The 16239-nt window shown below is 34.5% G+C and overlaps 3 protein-coding genes across 5 annotated transcripts in view; 2 read left to right on the plus strand and 1 right to left on the minus strand.

The window, feature by feature from the left end:
- The first annotated feature begins 1185 nt into the window (after positions 1-1185).
- On the plus strand, positions 1186-5999 carry LOC123876821. The gene is made up of 2 exons (XM_045923186.1): positions 1186-1345; positions 4648-5999. The coding sequence occupies exons 1-2, from the start codon at positions 1312-1314 to the stop codon at positions 5034-5036; spliced, it is 423 nt and encodes a 140-aa protein (XP_045779142.1). The 5' UTR covers positions 1186-1311; the 3' UTR covers positions 5037-5999.
- Positions 6000-9194: 3195 nt separating this feature from the next.
- LOC123876892 (D-aminoacyl-tRNA deacylase) lies at positions 9195-12439 on the plus strand. 3 transcript variants are annotated; one of them, XM_045923293.1, is made up of 5 exons: positions 9195-9328; positions 9867-9957; positions 10568-10694; positions 11029-11137; positions 11869-12439. In XM_045923293.1, the coding sequence occupies exons 1-5, from the start codon at positions 9286-9288 to the stop codon at positions 12027-12029; spliced, it is 531 nt and encodes a 176-aa protein (XP_045779249.1). In that variant the 5' UTR covers positions 9195-9285; the 3' UTR covers positions 12030-12439. The 3 variants fall into 3 exon arrangements, with proteins under 3 accessions (XP_045779249.1, XP_045779250.1, XP_045779251.1); XM_045923294.1 differs by having other exon boundaries at positions 9195-9321; XM_045923295.1 differs by lacking the exons at positions 10568-10694; positions 11029-11137; positions 11869-12439 and having other exon boundaries at positions 9867-9961.
- Positions 12440-13299: 860 nt separating this feature from the next.
- The window catches only part of LOC123876891 (microtubule-associated protein Jupiter-like), a 196842-nt gene continuing 193902 nt past the window's right edge, over positions 13300-16239 (minus strand). Inside the window, exons 6-7 of the mRNA XM_045923292.1 lie at positions 14746-14999; positions 13300-14614 (exon numbers count right to left, since the gene is read on the minus strand). Of these exons, the coding sequence (XP_045779248.1) occupies positions 14863-14999 (137 nt within the window). The 3' untranslated portion in view covers positions 13300-14614; positions 14746-14862. The remainder of the gene's footprint in view (positions 14615-14745; positions 15000-16239) is intronic.

Consider the following 16239-nt stretch of genomic DNA (forward strand, 5'->3'; position numbering starts at 1 on the left):
TCTATGGTCTCAAACCAATAGTAATGCTTATGGAAAATACAATTATTTAAATGTAAAAGGAAGTACGATGGAAAACGGAAGACAATGAAACATCATACATAAATTGACATAATATATCTAGAGGCATGTATAGTACAAATACACCGTGTATTCTCACGCACGTGTTGACCCATGCGAGGGGCGTTTGGCCCACCTCGTTGTGTGTTGCTTGTTGAAAAAAATTACCCTGGTTTCAGGGAATTTTTTTCGATTTATTGGAGAATAGGAAAAATCACAGGAATTATAGGAAGCTTTAGTTTTAAGTCAACGTATTTAATTATCACCACGACATAATTGTTTGACAATCAGAAAGTGTACTATAGTACCCAATTTGAATAAATGACTTTAACTTTGCCTTATTATACCCTTACCACCTGGGTGTCTGGTACGCCAGATCTTTTTCCAAACCATACAAATTGTGCTTTCGCCCAACAACGACTTTTTCCGGTGCTGTTGCCAGTAAGTTTCAACATGGAGTTATTCAAGGGGCAGATCAACTTTTCTAAAAAACCGGCAACGATTTTTTTTCGTAACTCATGATAACTCATGAATGTACTTGTAACAAGTACAACTAGTTACTCTACTTTCGTAATTAGAATCGAAATAACATTTCATTTATATTTTTGGATAAATTCTGACATTAATCGTTATTTAATATGGCTGATCGCAGCAGTTCAACTTGGAGGTTACTTATTAAAATATTTAAATTAATTTAGATTACTGAAAACTTGAAAAACATTTCATTACTAAATTAGACATTTACACGTGCAACTGATAATGAATTTAATGTCTAATTTCGTAATGTAAATTCCGCTTTATGGAAAGCAATAATGAGGTTGGAGCGCGCTTGATTAGAAGATGCCGAATCACTCTTGCCTTAAAGGTGAATATGGACGCCGGAAGGGTATCAAATCTTAGCAGTTCGTATCAGAACATTGAGCAAAAACGTTTCGTGCAAGTAGTATATGTGTCGGTCATATATAAGAATGCCAAAGCTAGTTCACTCTGCCAAAGCTCATGCAATGATTTTCAGCGCCTGAAAAATGGAAATTTAAATTTTCCGGATGACAATACGACTTTCCATCTCGCTCTGTGGCGCTATCTCCATGGCCGGTGCGGCGACGCGAGCCATCCGGGCCTTCGATTTTCAAACCCGGCCCGGCGCTTATAACTTCACGTTCGAATCTCAAACGGTTCGCACGCGTCTATCTCGCGTTCAGAAACCACTCGAGTTATTTTTGTGTTTGTGTTTCCAAGCTGTGTTATATAAATATGTGTGAAAAAAGGATAAGGAAAATTAAAAAAGGTCAGTTTATATTTTATTGGAATAAAATTACCTTGATTATTAAAGAAAATCGCGAAGCCTTAACAACATGAGGCACTGACCTATCATACCGTTGGAAAACAGTTTTAAATAATGAGTGTTATTACTGGGCTATGTCGCGAAACATTTATTTTTTTCAGCTGTAATTTTAACTTTACGTGACCCCTTGTTTTTTTCTATAAATGGGAGATTCTATTGTTAATTTTCTTGCTAGAAAAGTGATCGAAATAGACAGTTAAATAAAAAAGTAAAGTAAATATGTAGTTAAGTAAAAAGCATTATTGTTATGTATAGTAACTATTAAGTGTACCAACAGAAGTTAGTTTCAGTATTTGATTATATTTATTTTTATACTGAAGATGAGCTTTCTTGAAAGTTCAGTATTGCTTTATTATTGTTTTACTTTAATCATGGATACAAGTTAAACTCAACAGAATAAACACGGCTTTTTCTAAACTAGATCTAAATTCCGTGGGAACTTTGATTTTCCGGGATAAAACTAATTAATCTATGCCATTGCCCGGTATGCAAGATAGCTCAGTGCTGAACGCTAGATTTGATCAAGCGGGTGGATCGTGAAATGGTAAAAGACGAACAGACAAACAGCTTTCGTATCTTTAATATCGATATTAGTATGGATACGTGTTTGCAATAAGTACCTCAGTACCTATTTATTAATTTTCTGTTTGCAAGGAGCGCGTAGGAGGATAGGTAGTAGGCGTTAGTCTAGACTCTAGACAGAAGTTGAACACCTACCCATTTTTAGGGTTCCGTACTTCAAAAAGAAAATCTCTGTCTGTCGTGTCTATAAAGAAACCTAGAATCATGAAATTTGGTTGGTAGCAGAAATAAAGGAAAAATCCAAAAACCATGAATTTGTGATTACATTACAAAAAAAAAATTAAAATGTGTTCACGAAAAAAATAATTTACTAAGTAAATCACATTAACTTGCAATCCTACATAAAAATGTTTAGGCATGGTACGAAACCTTTCGTGTGCGAGTCCGACTCGCACTTGACCGATTTTTTCGTTTGATGATAATTATCATCAAATCAAGGGATTGCGAACTCACTTGGTGGTAAGTGACCATGCAGTCGATGGAAGACGACTAATTTGGAAGAGCCTATATAGGTTCTACCCGTATCTACTCCTTTTTTGCAATAAGATTTTCTGGGATAAATTAATTTGACAATACTGTACAATATGAATTCAAGATAACTCAGATCCTATCGATATGGAAAATACTGTTTCCATGATGACTAATGTGCTTATTTACCTAGTATAAGCTACATGTTAGCGTGCGCGTCATAGTCACGAATTTTCAGAACTATTTTTCCTTTAAGCTACGTCACAATTGTTATTATTAAAGTATACAGTTTACCTATTTACTTATAACGGCAGCTGTCTACTAATCTGCGCTATGCGCCAGCGTAGCAGACTATGGTATAAACTATAAAGTATTCTCATTCTGAGAGAACATCCGTGGTCAGTAGTGGACTGGCGATGGGTTGATTATGATTAGTACGAGTATGTATAGTATTAGTAGTATTAGTATGATTAGTATGTAATCCCTAAACGGAACCCTTATAGGATCACTTTGTCTGTCTGTCTGTCTGTCCGTCGTGTCTGTCAAGAAACCTATAGGGTACATCCCGTTGTCCTAGAATCATGAAATTTTTATTCCCGGTACGCTCAGTGAGGCGCTTCGAATCGGTGCAACACCTCTTTTAGCATCCTTGTTTAAGCCCATTTTAGTGTATCTCTCACATACCTACCTACTCGTAAATCTGTATTATTTTAACTCTAAGTAAAGTCTTAATAAAGTTCAGCTCAAGGTACGATTTATAGATCTCAGCTTCCCAGATTTTCCACGCGGCGGACGGAGCGAAATAATGTTATCGTCAATCGTGACTATGTCGCTATAATTCTGTACACAAAGTTAGGTAGGTACGTACATTGTAGACGGTGACACAGGTGATCACGTCGAATTCCTGTCCCGCACGTGGCAATGGCACGTTGTATTTGTTGGTGGCCGGTTTTTGAACGTATGCCATCGTAACGTGACTACGAGTACAACGCAACTTGCGTGATTCGTACTCTACCCCTTGAATTCGTTTCATTGCGGCTATTGTACTACTGGTATGGATATCTACTCATGTGCTACTGGTACACGATCTCTAAATTAAATTAGATTACATTTAGATCATTTTAGATCAGCGTGTACTGTGTGAATTAGCCACATTGTCACACCCACTTGCTAAAAAATCATAATGAATAGCATCATCAAGTTGCAAAATGCTACAAAACTTTTATTTCAAGTTTGTTTGAAAGTTTTCCCAAGTTAAGTTTTTCGTCTCCTTTTAGAATTCCATTTCAAAAGGTATCCGCAAAAAGTTTTGTTTGAATTTGCCGTAAAAACAACTTTGTTATAATAATAGTTCTTGCTTTTGGTGAGACTGATTTTTGTCTCTATTTCACTTGATCTACTACTACCACAGAAAATTCTTGCATTGTTTAAAATCATCATCCAGTGTGAAATTTATTTATTTAAGTATACAATATTTTAGTATAGCCACATAAATAGATAGGACCCCTTATTTAATTAATCATTTCAGTTTTGGAAATGCAAAATAAATGACGATATTATGTAGAATACGTAAAGATAGTAGTATTCCGATGTGTTTCAGTAATTTTAATTTGTAATCGAATAATTCTTAAAACTAATATTTTAAACATTTTTATTTAATTAAGGTGAATGTGTGTTAGTGATTAAGTCTAGCCTTTCTAGGTCATAGACTTGGAAACTTTCAAACTCTGTAAAGACGTGTCGAATGGTCGAGTAAACAGAAACAGTAGTTCAATGTCGTTTGCTGAGTTAGAGAGAGTGGATCTAACTAACTAGACGTAGTACTAAATACATTGTTTTTGTTGGACAACCTTGAGTAATTGTTAACAGTATCAAGTAAATTAACATAGACACATTTTTTAACTTTAACAGTTTTATTTAAAAGAAATTAAAAGTTACGGCGGAAAATACTTTGAGATACTTTTGCCGTGATGACAGTCAAACATTTTTTCAAAGAAGGCACACGACGCATAAGTTTATTATGGTGATACTTATCAATTCGACCTGAACACCGCATCTAAAATGATTAGGAAATTAAAATCGACAATTCTGTGCTGTTTCAGATTTCTTTACCTACACCGAATTTACCTTTAAATTAATTTTTGTCTATTCACTTGGATAAACAAAATATTAATAAAGCTTTTCCATTGTTACAGGGTCTCATTTAGCCCGTCTTCGTGAGGCCAGGCGTCTTCAAAGGCTGCAATGGTTGGCCTCGCCGACACCGGCCGAGGAAGCTCCTGCACCAGCCGTGCAGGTACAAGTCCCGGTACCACAAGCGGCCGTCGACAAGACAACCCAAAACCGGGTCATTCTCGAGCTGGCGTGGAAAACCATTGCGTTAATGCAAAAAAATAGGCTCATCCAACAGAAAATTATCGCCCTACAGAAGGAGACCTCTGAATTTGTAACTTCGGTCATGAGCAATCCTGAGAACAGGCGGCGATACTTGGAACATGTCCGACTATACGGCGCTGGCCTCATCACCTTGCAGCCAACGGAAGAAGCGCGGAATTTCCCCTTGAAAATAGAGCCGAAAGATTAAAAAGGGAATGATGTTGATTACGGGTACTGTCATGTAAGATGAGACTGGGTGATCGACTTTTCAGTTGACAATTTTCTGAACGCAAAAAGGTGCAGAGTTACAAAGCCACCTTCCACCCTTTGCATTCAAGTCCAGAATGTGGTCAAGACTCGCATCGCCCCGTCTCGCGTCGCGTCGTCGAAATGCAAATAATATGTACTGCAAAATATGCAAAAGTGCAGACAGCTGCTAATTTGACTTACAGGTTGTAATGAAAACAACGTTTGTAACTCGTTTTTGAAATTAGCAGGACTTGTACAGACGAGAAAAACTATTCGTCGAGTCTCAGCTAACATGACGGGATTTTGTGATGGCGAGTGAATGTGTGAATGTATGGGAATGAGTTTAGTTTTTAAATTAATTTGTGGTACCTAGTTATAACGTTTGGTTGAATTTTTGTCATATAATATTGTGATAATTTTTTGCGAACATGTTAATTAGTAATTTACCTCTTAGAGTTATTTTGTTTAAGTACTTATTGGCGAAGGTAAATTTATCTGAAATACGTATTTCTAGCATCGGATTTGGGATTATCACATTGTGATCAATAATAATGACCTACTATTATGGTAGCTAACGCTCAAAGGAAATTGTCGCAAAAACGCAAAATCAAAAAGACGCGACGCGTTTTTCTAAAATGTTACAAAGTACCTATACTGAAATTTATCTCCACGGCTACGCAATCTAGGTACCTACTTACTAGATAGGTATTATATAGAACAAATCACTAGAGAATGATTTTTATAAATGTACCTATTATGTCGATTGTGTAGTTAAAATTTAGTATGCTACATAACATTTTAGAAAAGATAACAATATGCCTTGAGCCTAATAGCATAAGCAAGAATGTCAGCAAATCAAAACGGATAACGATTAAGGTGCCCACGCACTCGAACTGAACTGCAGCTGAACTGCGCGTCGCATCAGCGCCCCGCACGATATTCTCGCCGCGCGGCAGTGAGCTGACGCGACGCGCAGTTTAGCTGCAGTTCAGTTCAAGTGCGTGGGTACCTTTACGGATCACATTGTTGATATCAAAGTTCGGCGTTTAAAGTGTCGGTATTTTGACAGACGTTTCTCTTATTTACCTTCCAGCAATAATATTTAAATGCAGTGTCTTATTTAAAAACGTTGTGGCTAATATAGGGAACCTTCTTGTTGTAAACTATTGAGGTTGTTATTCACGAGGCTGTTAATGTATCTAGATTTATCTTCGTATCCCCTATTTTATTGTATTATATATAAAGAAAATTGTACCTAGATATTCTTATAAAAACAGTAGAACGAAAAAAGACCTAGTCAGAGACTAAAATTCTAAGGAAACAAGGTATTTACCTAAATGGTTTAAGATTTAGTCCTTTTCAATTCAATTATATTCTCGTAGATAAATATTACTTTAATTAGTTAAATAATAATAATTAATAATTGGGTATATTCAAGTCCTTGCTGAAAGCGTAATATTTTGATTCTAGGTAGTACAAATAAGGTAGGTATAATAGGTACTTTGTAGGTACTTACCTAAATGGCCAGAATCCAAAGCCGTGAGGCCAGTTATAAAAAAAGTTTAAAATACACTAGGTACCTACCTACCTAATCTTTGAAAAAGCAAATTAAAATTACGCTGAATATTTTGATCTACCTACATTTCATTACATTTGAACATAAACCGCCAGCTTTATAAAAGACCCTATACACTTCGCGACTTTTAAAGATTCGCCTTATTGTAATTAAAAATTATATTGTTAATCTTGTCGTGCAAAATTAGGATTGTACCTAACTTACAATGAGCTGAATATGAAAAATACTCTTAGTTAACAGTAAAATTAATTAATTTATCTGTTTTTTTTAATTGCAAGAAGGATTCTTTTCTTTAGGTTTTATAATTAAGTAATACTATACCTTGTTTTTAAGATTCAAATAAATTAAAATCTAGAAAGCATTTAATAGTTTTTAGATGATTTGCACACAGATCTACCAAAACCTGTGTTCATTTTGCCTACATAGTTTCTAGATAAATGATTTTTGATGACACATTCACAAAATCTGTTATATTTAAAATATGTTTTTGTATAACTGCATCTTAATTTTGTGACTTAGTTATTACTAAATAATTACTTATATATTAATGAAACACATTTTGTAAATTAAAGTAATAGATTTATCGAAAAATGCCTGAATTTGAATACAAAAACGTGTATTTTCTCAGTCTGCAATAAAACTTTACCTATTATAATAAAGAATATACCTAATATTATGTTTAGTAGGTTTATAGAAACATTTTATTTTTCGCCGCCCACCGGAGAAATATTTGATATAAGTAATATTATAATACTATAATGATATTGATATTTTTATTGGTACTATGCCAAAGTTCTAAGTCAATTTTCTTTAATTTTTGTCCGGCAAGAAATTGCCCAAAACTGTATAAACTCTAAATGATTTGCAAACTACGTGTACATTTGTATTTTTTGTTTCAAGTGAACTCTAATTTGATTAGCATCCAAGATCAATTATTTACTTTGAATAAAAATATTTCGGAATTAAAGTTGCAGACTTTTTGAATTTTTATTAAGTAAATCTGTACAAGTGTAAACGTAGCTTTAAAGTATTTATATTAAAACTCCTGAAAGTATTATTGCGCGACATAAAATCAAAAACCTACTTTAACAAGTATTAAGTATTGTAATTTTAAATGCACAACACTTCCTGTGTCTAATTTTAGGATATCCTAAAGTTTTTACGCTTAAAATTTGTTTTCTATTTATTATGGGTAAAAACTTTTAGTTGTTATTTTGAAAATAAACTAGTCTGAATGATTAATACCTAAATATTTTCTTTCCGTTTTCCTAATATAAAATCCTTTTGCGAACAGCGATGAGTGAATCTCCATGGCCCATACAAAGCAAAATATTATAAGGAGATAGGTATTGTAGCTGTGTTTCCTAGTGAAAAGCTGTAATAGTCCAGTGGTTAAGATATCGGTCGGGGCCAGAGGGGTCCGGGGTTCGATCCTGGGTACGCACCTCTCAATTTTCAGAATTATGTGAGTTTTTAAGCAACTAAGCACATACCTGATTAGTTTATCACTTGCTTTATCGGTGAAGGAAAACATCGTGATGAAACCTGCATGCCTGAAAGTTCTCAAAGGTGTGTGAAGTCTGCCAAGTGGCAATCCACAATTGAGCAGCGTGGTGGACTATTGCCTACCCGTTCTCATTCTGAGAGGAGACCCGTGCTCAGTTTAGTAAGATGATTATGATTACGTAGGTTATTTTCATAACTTACATGACATCATGCAGACCACTAAATTATTATTATCAATCAAAATCCCTAGATCTTAGATATCAGCTTGCTTCACCTTCACCACCAAAAGATTATTCTGTATTCAGTGCCGTAATTTTTTTTTTTAAATAGCGGGCTTATCAATTACGAATGTACTCTGTGGTCACTGTCAGCCACGAAGCTGCCACTGTCAGCTTTCACAGTTGACACATCACTCATGTCATGTGCAATGCAGGGTGACCAGATTCAGCAGAATCCTGCGATTTTAGCAGGATACGGAACATAGTTTTGCGCAGATTTTTTCACATTTTAGATAAAAACTGGTTGGTTTTTCTAAATATACTGCCAATTTCTTTAAGTAGGAATATTTTTACGAGAATCCTCCAAACCTGTGTAAGTGTTCCCTCTCACTTGCAACTTCTTCACTTTTGTAACATCTTTTTCGTAGTGATTGATAAAAAGTTAGATAGTTATTTTGTTATATGCGCAATGCAATGAAATCAAAAAGAAAATGAAACCTCATAAAGTTATGTTCAGAACCAGACTAGTAGGTATAATAGTGATCTGTGATCAGAACATCATCATTATTTGTTGAAGGATTAGATGGTTTCGTCTTGGCTATCATGAGTAAGAAATTGGAGCTTTTCTAAAATGAATAATTTATAGCATTTTCTCAATTATTTAAATAGCAGTTTTTAAAACAGCAATTAGCAGGATCATTAATTTAAATCTGGTCACCCTCCAACTGTCAAACAATATTATAGGTGGTGTGAACTGTGCAAAAAACAAACCTGACATTGGCTAATCTATGTAAAGCCAGACGAGAAGAAAAAAAAAACTGTGCAAAAAAGTGTATATAATTAATTTATTGTAAACATTCACGCTTTTTCTAACTCTATTTAAATCATAGCGCAAAATAATTTTTATAATGAAAGCAATAATACAAAGAGTCATGAATGCTAAAGTTAGTGGTGAGATTCAGTTTTATTTCTATTATTATCATCACAATTATTTAGGTTAGGTTATGGCATTAAAAAAATTTTTTGCACTGTTTTTAAACACTTTTTCTTCGCCCCAGCAAGTTACCGGCATTTTATAAACAATTTGCTTTTATTCTAAACTGATCCGACAAGCTTCAAGTGATGATAAAACATTGTGGAAGTGAAGTGAACTACATGCTCTAGTCTAGTTTCCAATCACATTGTGTGATGATGATAAAATAATACATAGCCGAGTTTGTACTGCGTTCCTTCTTAGACCCATGCATGTTTGGAACCTTCATAACTTTAGTTTTATGTTGACAAAAATAGGTGCCAACTCATTATTAAACTTGTACTTATAGTTAGCTGGATCATACCTATGTAGAATTATAGTGCTAAAAATACTAGCTGCATATCCACGCTAAACAGCTAGGCCAATCCTTAAGAACCATCCCTTCTGCCATCAGATTTGAGAATTTGAGAGTGTTTTGTGAAATTTCTTATAATAAGTTATGTTGATGATTTACAGTGAATGGAGAAATTGTAAGCAGTATTGGCCAGGGAGCATTAGTATTTATTGGTATATGTAGCACCGACAATGCTAAAGATATGGAATATATGTAAGTAGGTTCATTATTTTAATCTCTCATCTATATGAAAGTGTGTCTGTTACTACCTTTTCACTACCCATCCATTTAATTGATGAATGTGGACTAAGTTGCAGGTATCAGCTAGTATTGTATATTTTGTGGCTTTAAAGTTTTTTTTTTCTTTTTTTTTTTCTCAGCTTTAAAGTTAGTAAAGAAAATAGACTTAACATTTAACAATAGCCCAACATTGTAGTGGTCTGTGGTCATTCTTATTTTTTAATTTTGCTTCCTTTTCATCTGCTTGATATTAGCTTTTATAATGTGTCCACTTTAATAAGGACAGAGAGACAGACAGACAACAAAGTGATCCTATAAGGGTTCCGTTTTTCCTTTAGATGTGCAGTACTTTAATAAGAACTCTTGAAAAAAAGAGTTCTTGATTTTGAGGAAAGGTTGTGAAGAGGTAAAAATAGTTTGTCAACAAAAAGTAATTTCCTGCAGCACCTAATAATTTCACACTTTTGATAAAAATCTGGTTACGAAACTAATAATATCTCTATATATTGACTTTAATACATTGAATACCTATCTTAAGCAATTTAACCCAGTTACTATTAATGTCCACTATGATTTCTTACAGGGTTAGAAAAATTTTAAGCATAAGAATATTTGATGATGAAAATGAAAAGAAATGGAAGAAAAGTCTTGTTGACAATGACTTTGAAGTCCTGTGTGTTAGTCAGTTCACACTATACAACACATGGAAGGTAGGTACAGTCTCAGTCAGTCAGTTCTAGGTAATTTCTGCCATTAGGCTCGTCCCAGCGAAAATAGCTCTCTGTTTCACACCTCACCAAATATGAAAGCTTGTGCCAGAGCAATCTGCCATCTTCCTAAGGTTGTATACGAGATAGTAAAGTGAACAGGACTCCACGCATTCTCGTTTGTCATACTTTAGGTCAAGTAGGTGAAGCTGAATGAAGAGGTGAAGAAGCGAGTCTTCTGGCGAAGTCCATTTAAAATCTAGCTACTTATTCTTTTGGCATTATTTTTGTGTCCTATCAATATAATGAATGTAATAAAATACATTTTTGGTTTCAGGGTCTCAAACCGGATTTCCATCTTGCAATGCCATCAGAACATTCAAAGGAATTTTATGAAAACTTTATTGAAATGTTAAAAAGTAAATACAAACCAGATAAAGTTAAAGGTAAAAAAAAATATGAAATCATTGTTTTTAGTCAAAATAATCACTAATCAAAAAATAAATACGAAATTCTATTTGTTTGTTGATTTGCCCTTCAATCAGGACACTATAGGTAGAGTCAAAAATCTGGAATGTGACAGACTCGGCTCAGAAATCAAAGAGTCCTAACTCCTATGGGATTTTTAAAACGCCACGGGCATCTCAATATCATAGTAAGTCATAAAGTGCACTTTCCTAAATACATAATTCACTTTTGGTGTTCTTCATCTTGATTAAGTTTAGCGATTTGCCTTCCTTTAAGTCAGTTTAAGAGACTGTATGTAAGTGTAGTGTAAGATGACTTCCAGCATGCTGGACCGATGACCTGAAGTAGGTGGCAGGAAGCGGGTGTATGAGAAGGTGATGGGTGCCCAAAGAGACTGTGTCACAGTGTGACCCATTGGGAATTCACTGCATTATCCCAATTGTGTCACACTGTTACTAGTTACAACTTTTTTATCCATTAGAATTCCTAACGAATTACACATTAGTGTGGGTGTGACTTGATGGACAAAAAATCGATAGATTCCCAACAAGTCACACTGTTACACGATTGAGTGTGAATTGAGTGTGTGTTTGGGAATCCATCAAGAAGGAGGACCATGTTTGGTGACACACTCTTAAAAAGCCCTATGTCCAACAATGGACGCACACAACCTGAAGGGTTGGATTCGAAGTTAGTTTCTTATTTACAGATGGCATTTTCGGCGCATACATGCAAGTATCCTTGCAAAACGATGGACCAGTCACGCTAGAAATCGAGTCGCCTGCACAACCTGAAAAAACTTCAAAGAAAACCAAATCTGCTCATGTAAATAAAACCACTGAAGACACAGGAGATCTTGCAGAGAGATAATATTAAACTCATTATCATAACCATCGGGCCTTCGCTCTCCTCCTGAACTCAGCAGGATGAGAAGGGTTTGACAGACTCAGGCATGCAGGTTGCCTCACGATGTATACCTGCACTATTAACCCGAGTGACATTCAATGGCTTAAAACGCAGATAACTGAAAAGTTATAGATGCGAACCTGGGATCGAACCCTGGACCCTCCGAGTCTTAATCACAGTATGCGACAGGTCGAGATAGCAATCGAGGTATGAGGCGCTATCCCGCACCCGGTTTGCGCGGGGACTGTGCGGGGCGGGGCCACTCTGATTGCCATGTCGACCTGTCGCGAACAAGACCTAACTTAAGTAAGTTTTATTCAAATGTTTTATATTCTCATGTGCATTGCTTTTATGAGAATAAACTCCTTAATTTGCGTGTGTGTGTATCTGATTCTAACCCAATGATATTATACCATAAGGGCCGGCGCACATATGGTGGAGCGCAACGCAGAGCATGCCAGACCATTCTACCAGAGAACGCGCGACTGCGCGCGGATGCGCGAATATCCGCACGGATGCACAATTGATTTTAGATATTATTTCAATGATGACAATGTCGATAATACTTTGACTGTAAAAAATGCTCTGCGCTGCGCTTCGCCATATGTACACCGGCCCTAAGACGTAGGTTACATATTATAATATTTATATTATGAGGAAAGATTTGTTTGTAATCGATAAACTCTGAAATTAATACCGATTAACCGATTTCAATAATTCTTTCACCATTAGAAAGCTACTAAGAGTAATAAGTACTGTTCGTAGTTTCGTACCCATATTTACAAAGTATCGAGTGAAGATAGTTGAAAGTGCACAATCGCGCCTGGTAGCATTTGAATAGCAATGCTGGTTCCATCTGCATCTACTAATTTGATTGCTACTATCGATTACTTATTGATTAGTACCGTTCAGGCCTTGAAAAAAAAACCGGCCTTATCTTTTTTTGAAAATTAAAACATTTTAAATGATGTAACCACAAATTTGCGGTTTTCAGATTACCTACCAAATTGATTGACGATTCTAGGTCAACGGGAAGTACCCTATAGGTTTCTTGACAGACACGACGGATGGACGGACGGACAGACAGACAACAAAGTGATCCTATAAGGGTTTTTCCTTTTGAGGTACGGAATCCTAAAAATTGTCATGAATCATTGTCAGTCAACTGATATGAATCTGTTTTTTATCGAAAACCTTAGGGAAGTCTTAAGATATTGGAATTAAAAAAAAAACAAATAATTAAAAAAACTTTATTTTGAAATAGTGGTTATTATCTATTAACATTATGTATTTGTTAAAGTTAGGCCAATGGCAGCGACATTGTGTTAGATAGGTATTAAACGTTTTTACAAAGATGATATGCTAATTCTAAACGACAGTTAAATAGTCAATACAAATAACACCGCCTATACGAATACACAACAGAGTGGTCCATTAATTTGTTAACAGATAATCTACCAAGATTCAAACATGTACATTAACTCTAAACGAGTAGAAAATAAACTAAAAAATGTATAAACAGACAAAATAAATGCATTCTATAAACCTTCTATTTTTTAAATTACGACAATGAAATTCAACAAACGAGATTAAGATTATATAAATAGTGTCGAATATTATTAAGTTACGTAATTTAATATTATCAATATAGCCCGAGTGCCGCATGATTACTATTTCTATACTGTGAAATATAGATAATATAATCACTGTCTTTTTTCGAATGCATATAACGCCTCCACACACATTCGTACTTTGAATTCTTATAGAATTTTCAATTTCATTTCATCACCAATCAAGGCACTATTCATTTTGGTATATTGCTGATACGTATCCTCACTCCTAATTCTCAATATCAGTAGCGTTACATGCGCTTATAAGTGTGATAGATTACAATTTGCATATCCTTAAACGATAAATTGGTGCGAAGGTTTGAATTTCTAATCAACTGGAAACTACTTTCACGCATACAATATTCTTTATTATACATCTGAATTCCAACTACCTACCTTATAGCCTTTCTTATTACGAAGTATTTGAGCGTAAAATTATTATTGCCAGCTTTGTTGATAAAAAATTCAAATCTCCCCACCAAATGATTTTAAATCTATCGAAATGTTACTATTACAAAAATATCTATAATCTATTTCTAAAATTATTCCAATAAAATGTTACTGGGACAGGCTAAGGACTTTATGAACAACAAATACCCTTTCAATTTTAGTGGACGTTGTATTTTTTTTTTAATTCTGTGCAAATTTACTTATTATTTTAACGATTCAAATTCTACTGTTATATTTTAAGAGATACAATAAAATGTCATGTCGTCATTATGAAATAAATGCGTTCTTATGCACCGCAAATCAATCTATTTATATGTAGTTCCGATAAAAATGCGATTCTAATTAGAATAATAATAGCCTGAGTGAATAGTAGAGTGAAAAATTCCTTATTGTTAAATTTATGGTCCAATTCCAAGAGCAAGTTAATGGCATATCTGTTTAAACTGTATTAGTAAAAGATTATTTGTTAATACTTGATATTAAGATTACAAAAGGCGTATGTCGGCGAGCGCCGGCACAGACGGGGTCCATACTTGTATATTTTAACTAACTTGTTACAAATAACTACAAACTTGACATTGGCTAATCTTTGTAAAGCCAGAAGAGAGAGAGAGAGATTACAAAAATGGACGTTGTTTATTCTAATTAGAATCGTTCGTTTGAAAGTATCAACGGCCAGGTGTCGTGCGGCGGTTGATATTATTTGGCCGCTTTAATTGGATCAGGTGCAGGGCGATCTACCAAAGTCCTGAAGAGAACCCACCAGGGGGTACGCGGTTATGCAGAATGCTGCAGCTGTTGCCATTTAACGATGTGACTGTGTTGATCTGGCCGTTCAGTGATTTGTAGCCGTCGCCAGTGATCGGGTTGCCTTCTGTAAATTTGCAAAACAAGTTATAAAAGATACCCTAAATAGTATTTAAAACGAATTTTTGGGGTCAGCTTTTACTGGGCCTGATAGTTTCATTTTTCATACATTTAAAGAGATACTTTTTGTATAAATATTTCTGACTAAAATAAAGCCCAATCAGTTTCTGAAAATTAAGGGAAGGAAGAATTAAGGGAATATAACGAATAATGAATAAATCAATATGATAATACCCAAATAAATTATTGAAAATCTAAATTTACCTAACTGTGCAAATATCTAATATCAAGTTTTACAAATAACATATATTTTTTACGTTATCAAATTGATAAGTTAAATGTACACAGATTTCTTTTAATATAAGTAACTTATTCATGCAAATCTACCCAAAATGTTTTTAAATTTTTTATCAATTTTAAAATTAAGTTCATTACTATGAGTAACCTAAGGTCTACGTTTAAAAGTTCCAAATTGAAAAAAAAGTTTACGAGTCGCACACGATAATAACTTGTGACTTTTTTCATCAAAAACAGCGCCGCGTTCAAAAATATTTCTTAAATGCGGATCATGCAACTACATATGCCTATGGCCTTTGTTGAAGCGATCTATCAGTATCAAAATACCTTTAATTAAAACTAGAATTACAGAATTATAATCACAATTACATAATACATAGTATGCTAACTACGAAACAGATTTACTTATAATATTTAAACTACTGAAAATCATAGAAGATGCGTGCGATAGTAAGAAAGTTAAGTCTAAAACAAACAATACAGTTTTAATTTAGAAAGCTAATTCCTATGACAATGACAACACGACAAAAGTAATAGAAGACAATAAAATTGAACTAAGAGTACCTAATACTAAATTACGTTACAACTATAAAAGTATAAGTCGCATAACGAACTATATTAATATTAAAGTTCAAAAAGCAAATAATAACGAAGTTGAGTGCTTAATTGAGGACTTGATGGAATCGTCTTGTAAATCTTTTGTTAGGGTTAAAGCATTCTGTACATACAGTGACGGTGCAAAACGGTTTGACAAAATATTTGTCTGCTTAAATACTTTGTCAGACAAGTCAAGTGTTTTGATTCAGTCTAAATTAAGCACCCACCCAATTCTCTTCGGCGAACATAGTCTACATAATACGTCTTTTGATTGAAGTCTTCTGCATGCCGGTTGAGATTAAAAAGGTATCCAGGAACGTATTTATGGAATATCGGAGGAAAACCGGTGAGCG

Source organism: Maniola jurtina, chromosome 22, assembly GCF_905333055.1.
Source record: "Maniola jurtina chromosome 22, ilManJurt1.1, whole genome shotgun sequence".
Classification (NCBI taxonomy): domain Eukaryota; kingdom Metazoa; phylum Arthropoda; class Insecta; order Lepidoptera; family Nymphalidae; genus Maniola; species Maniola jurtina.

Excerpts from the sequence above, each read along its gene's own strand:
- LOC123876821 (XM_045923186.1), top strand. The coding sequence starts at position 1,312 with ATGTGTGAAAAAAGGATAAGGAAAATTAAAAAAG. Across the intron at positions 1,346-4,647 it reads GATAAGGAAAATTAAAAAAG|GGTCTCATTTAGCCCGTCTT; the intron begins GTCAGTTTATAT and ends CCATTGTTACAG.
- LOC123876892 (XM_045923293.1), top strand. The coding sequence starts at position 9,286 with ATGAAAGCAATAATACAAAGAGTCATGAATGCTAAAGTTAGTG. Across the intron at positions 9,329-9,866 it reads CATGAATGCTAAAGTTAGTG|TGAATGGAGAAATTGTAAGC; the intron begins GTGAGATTCAGT and ends GATGATTTACAG. Across the intron at positions 9,958-10,567 it reads GCTAAAGATATGGAATATAT|GGTTAGAAAAATTTTAAGCA; the intron begins GTAAGTAGGTTC and ends GATTTCTTACAG.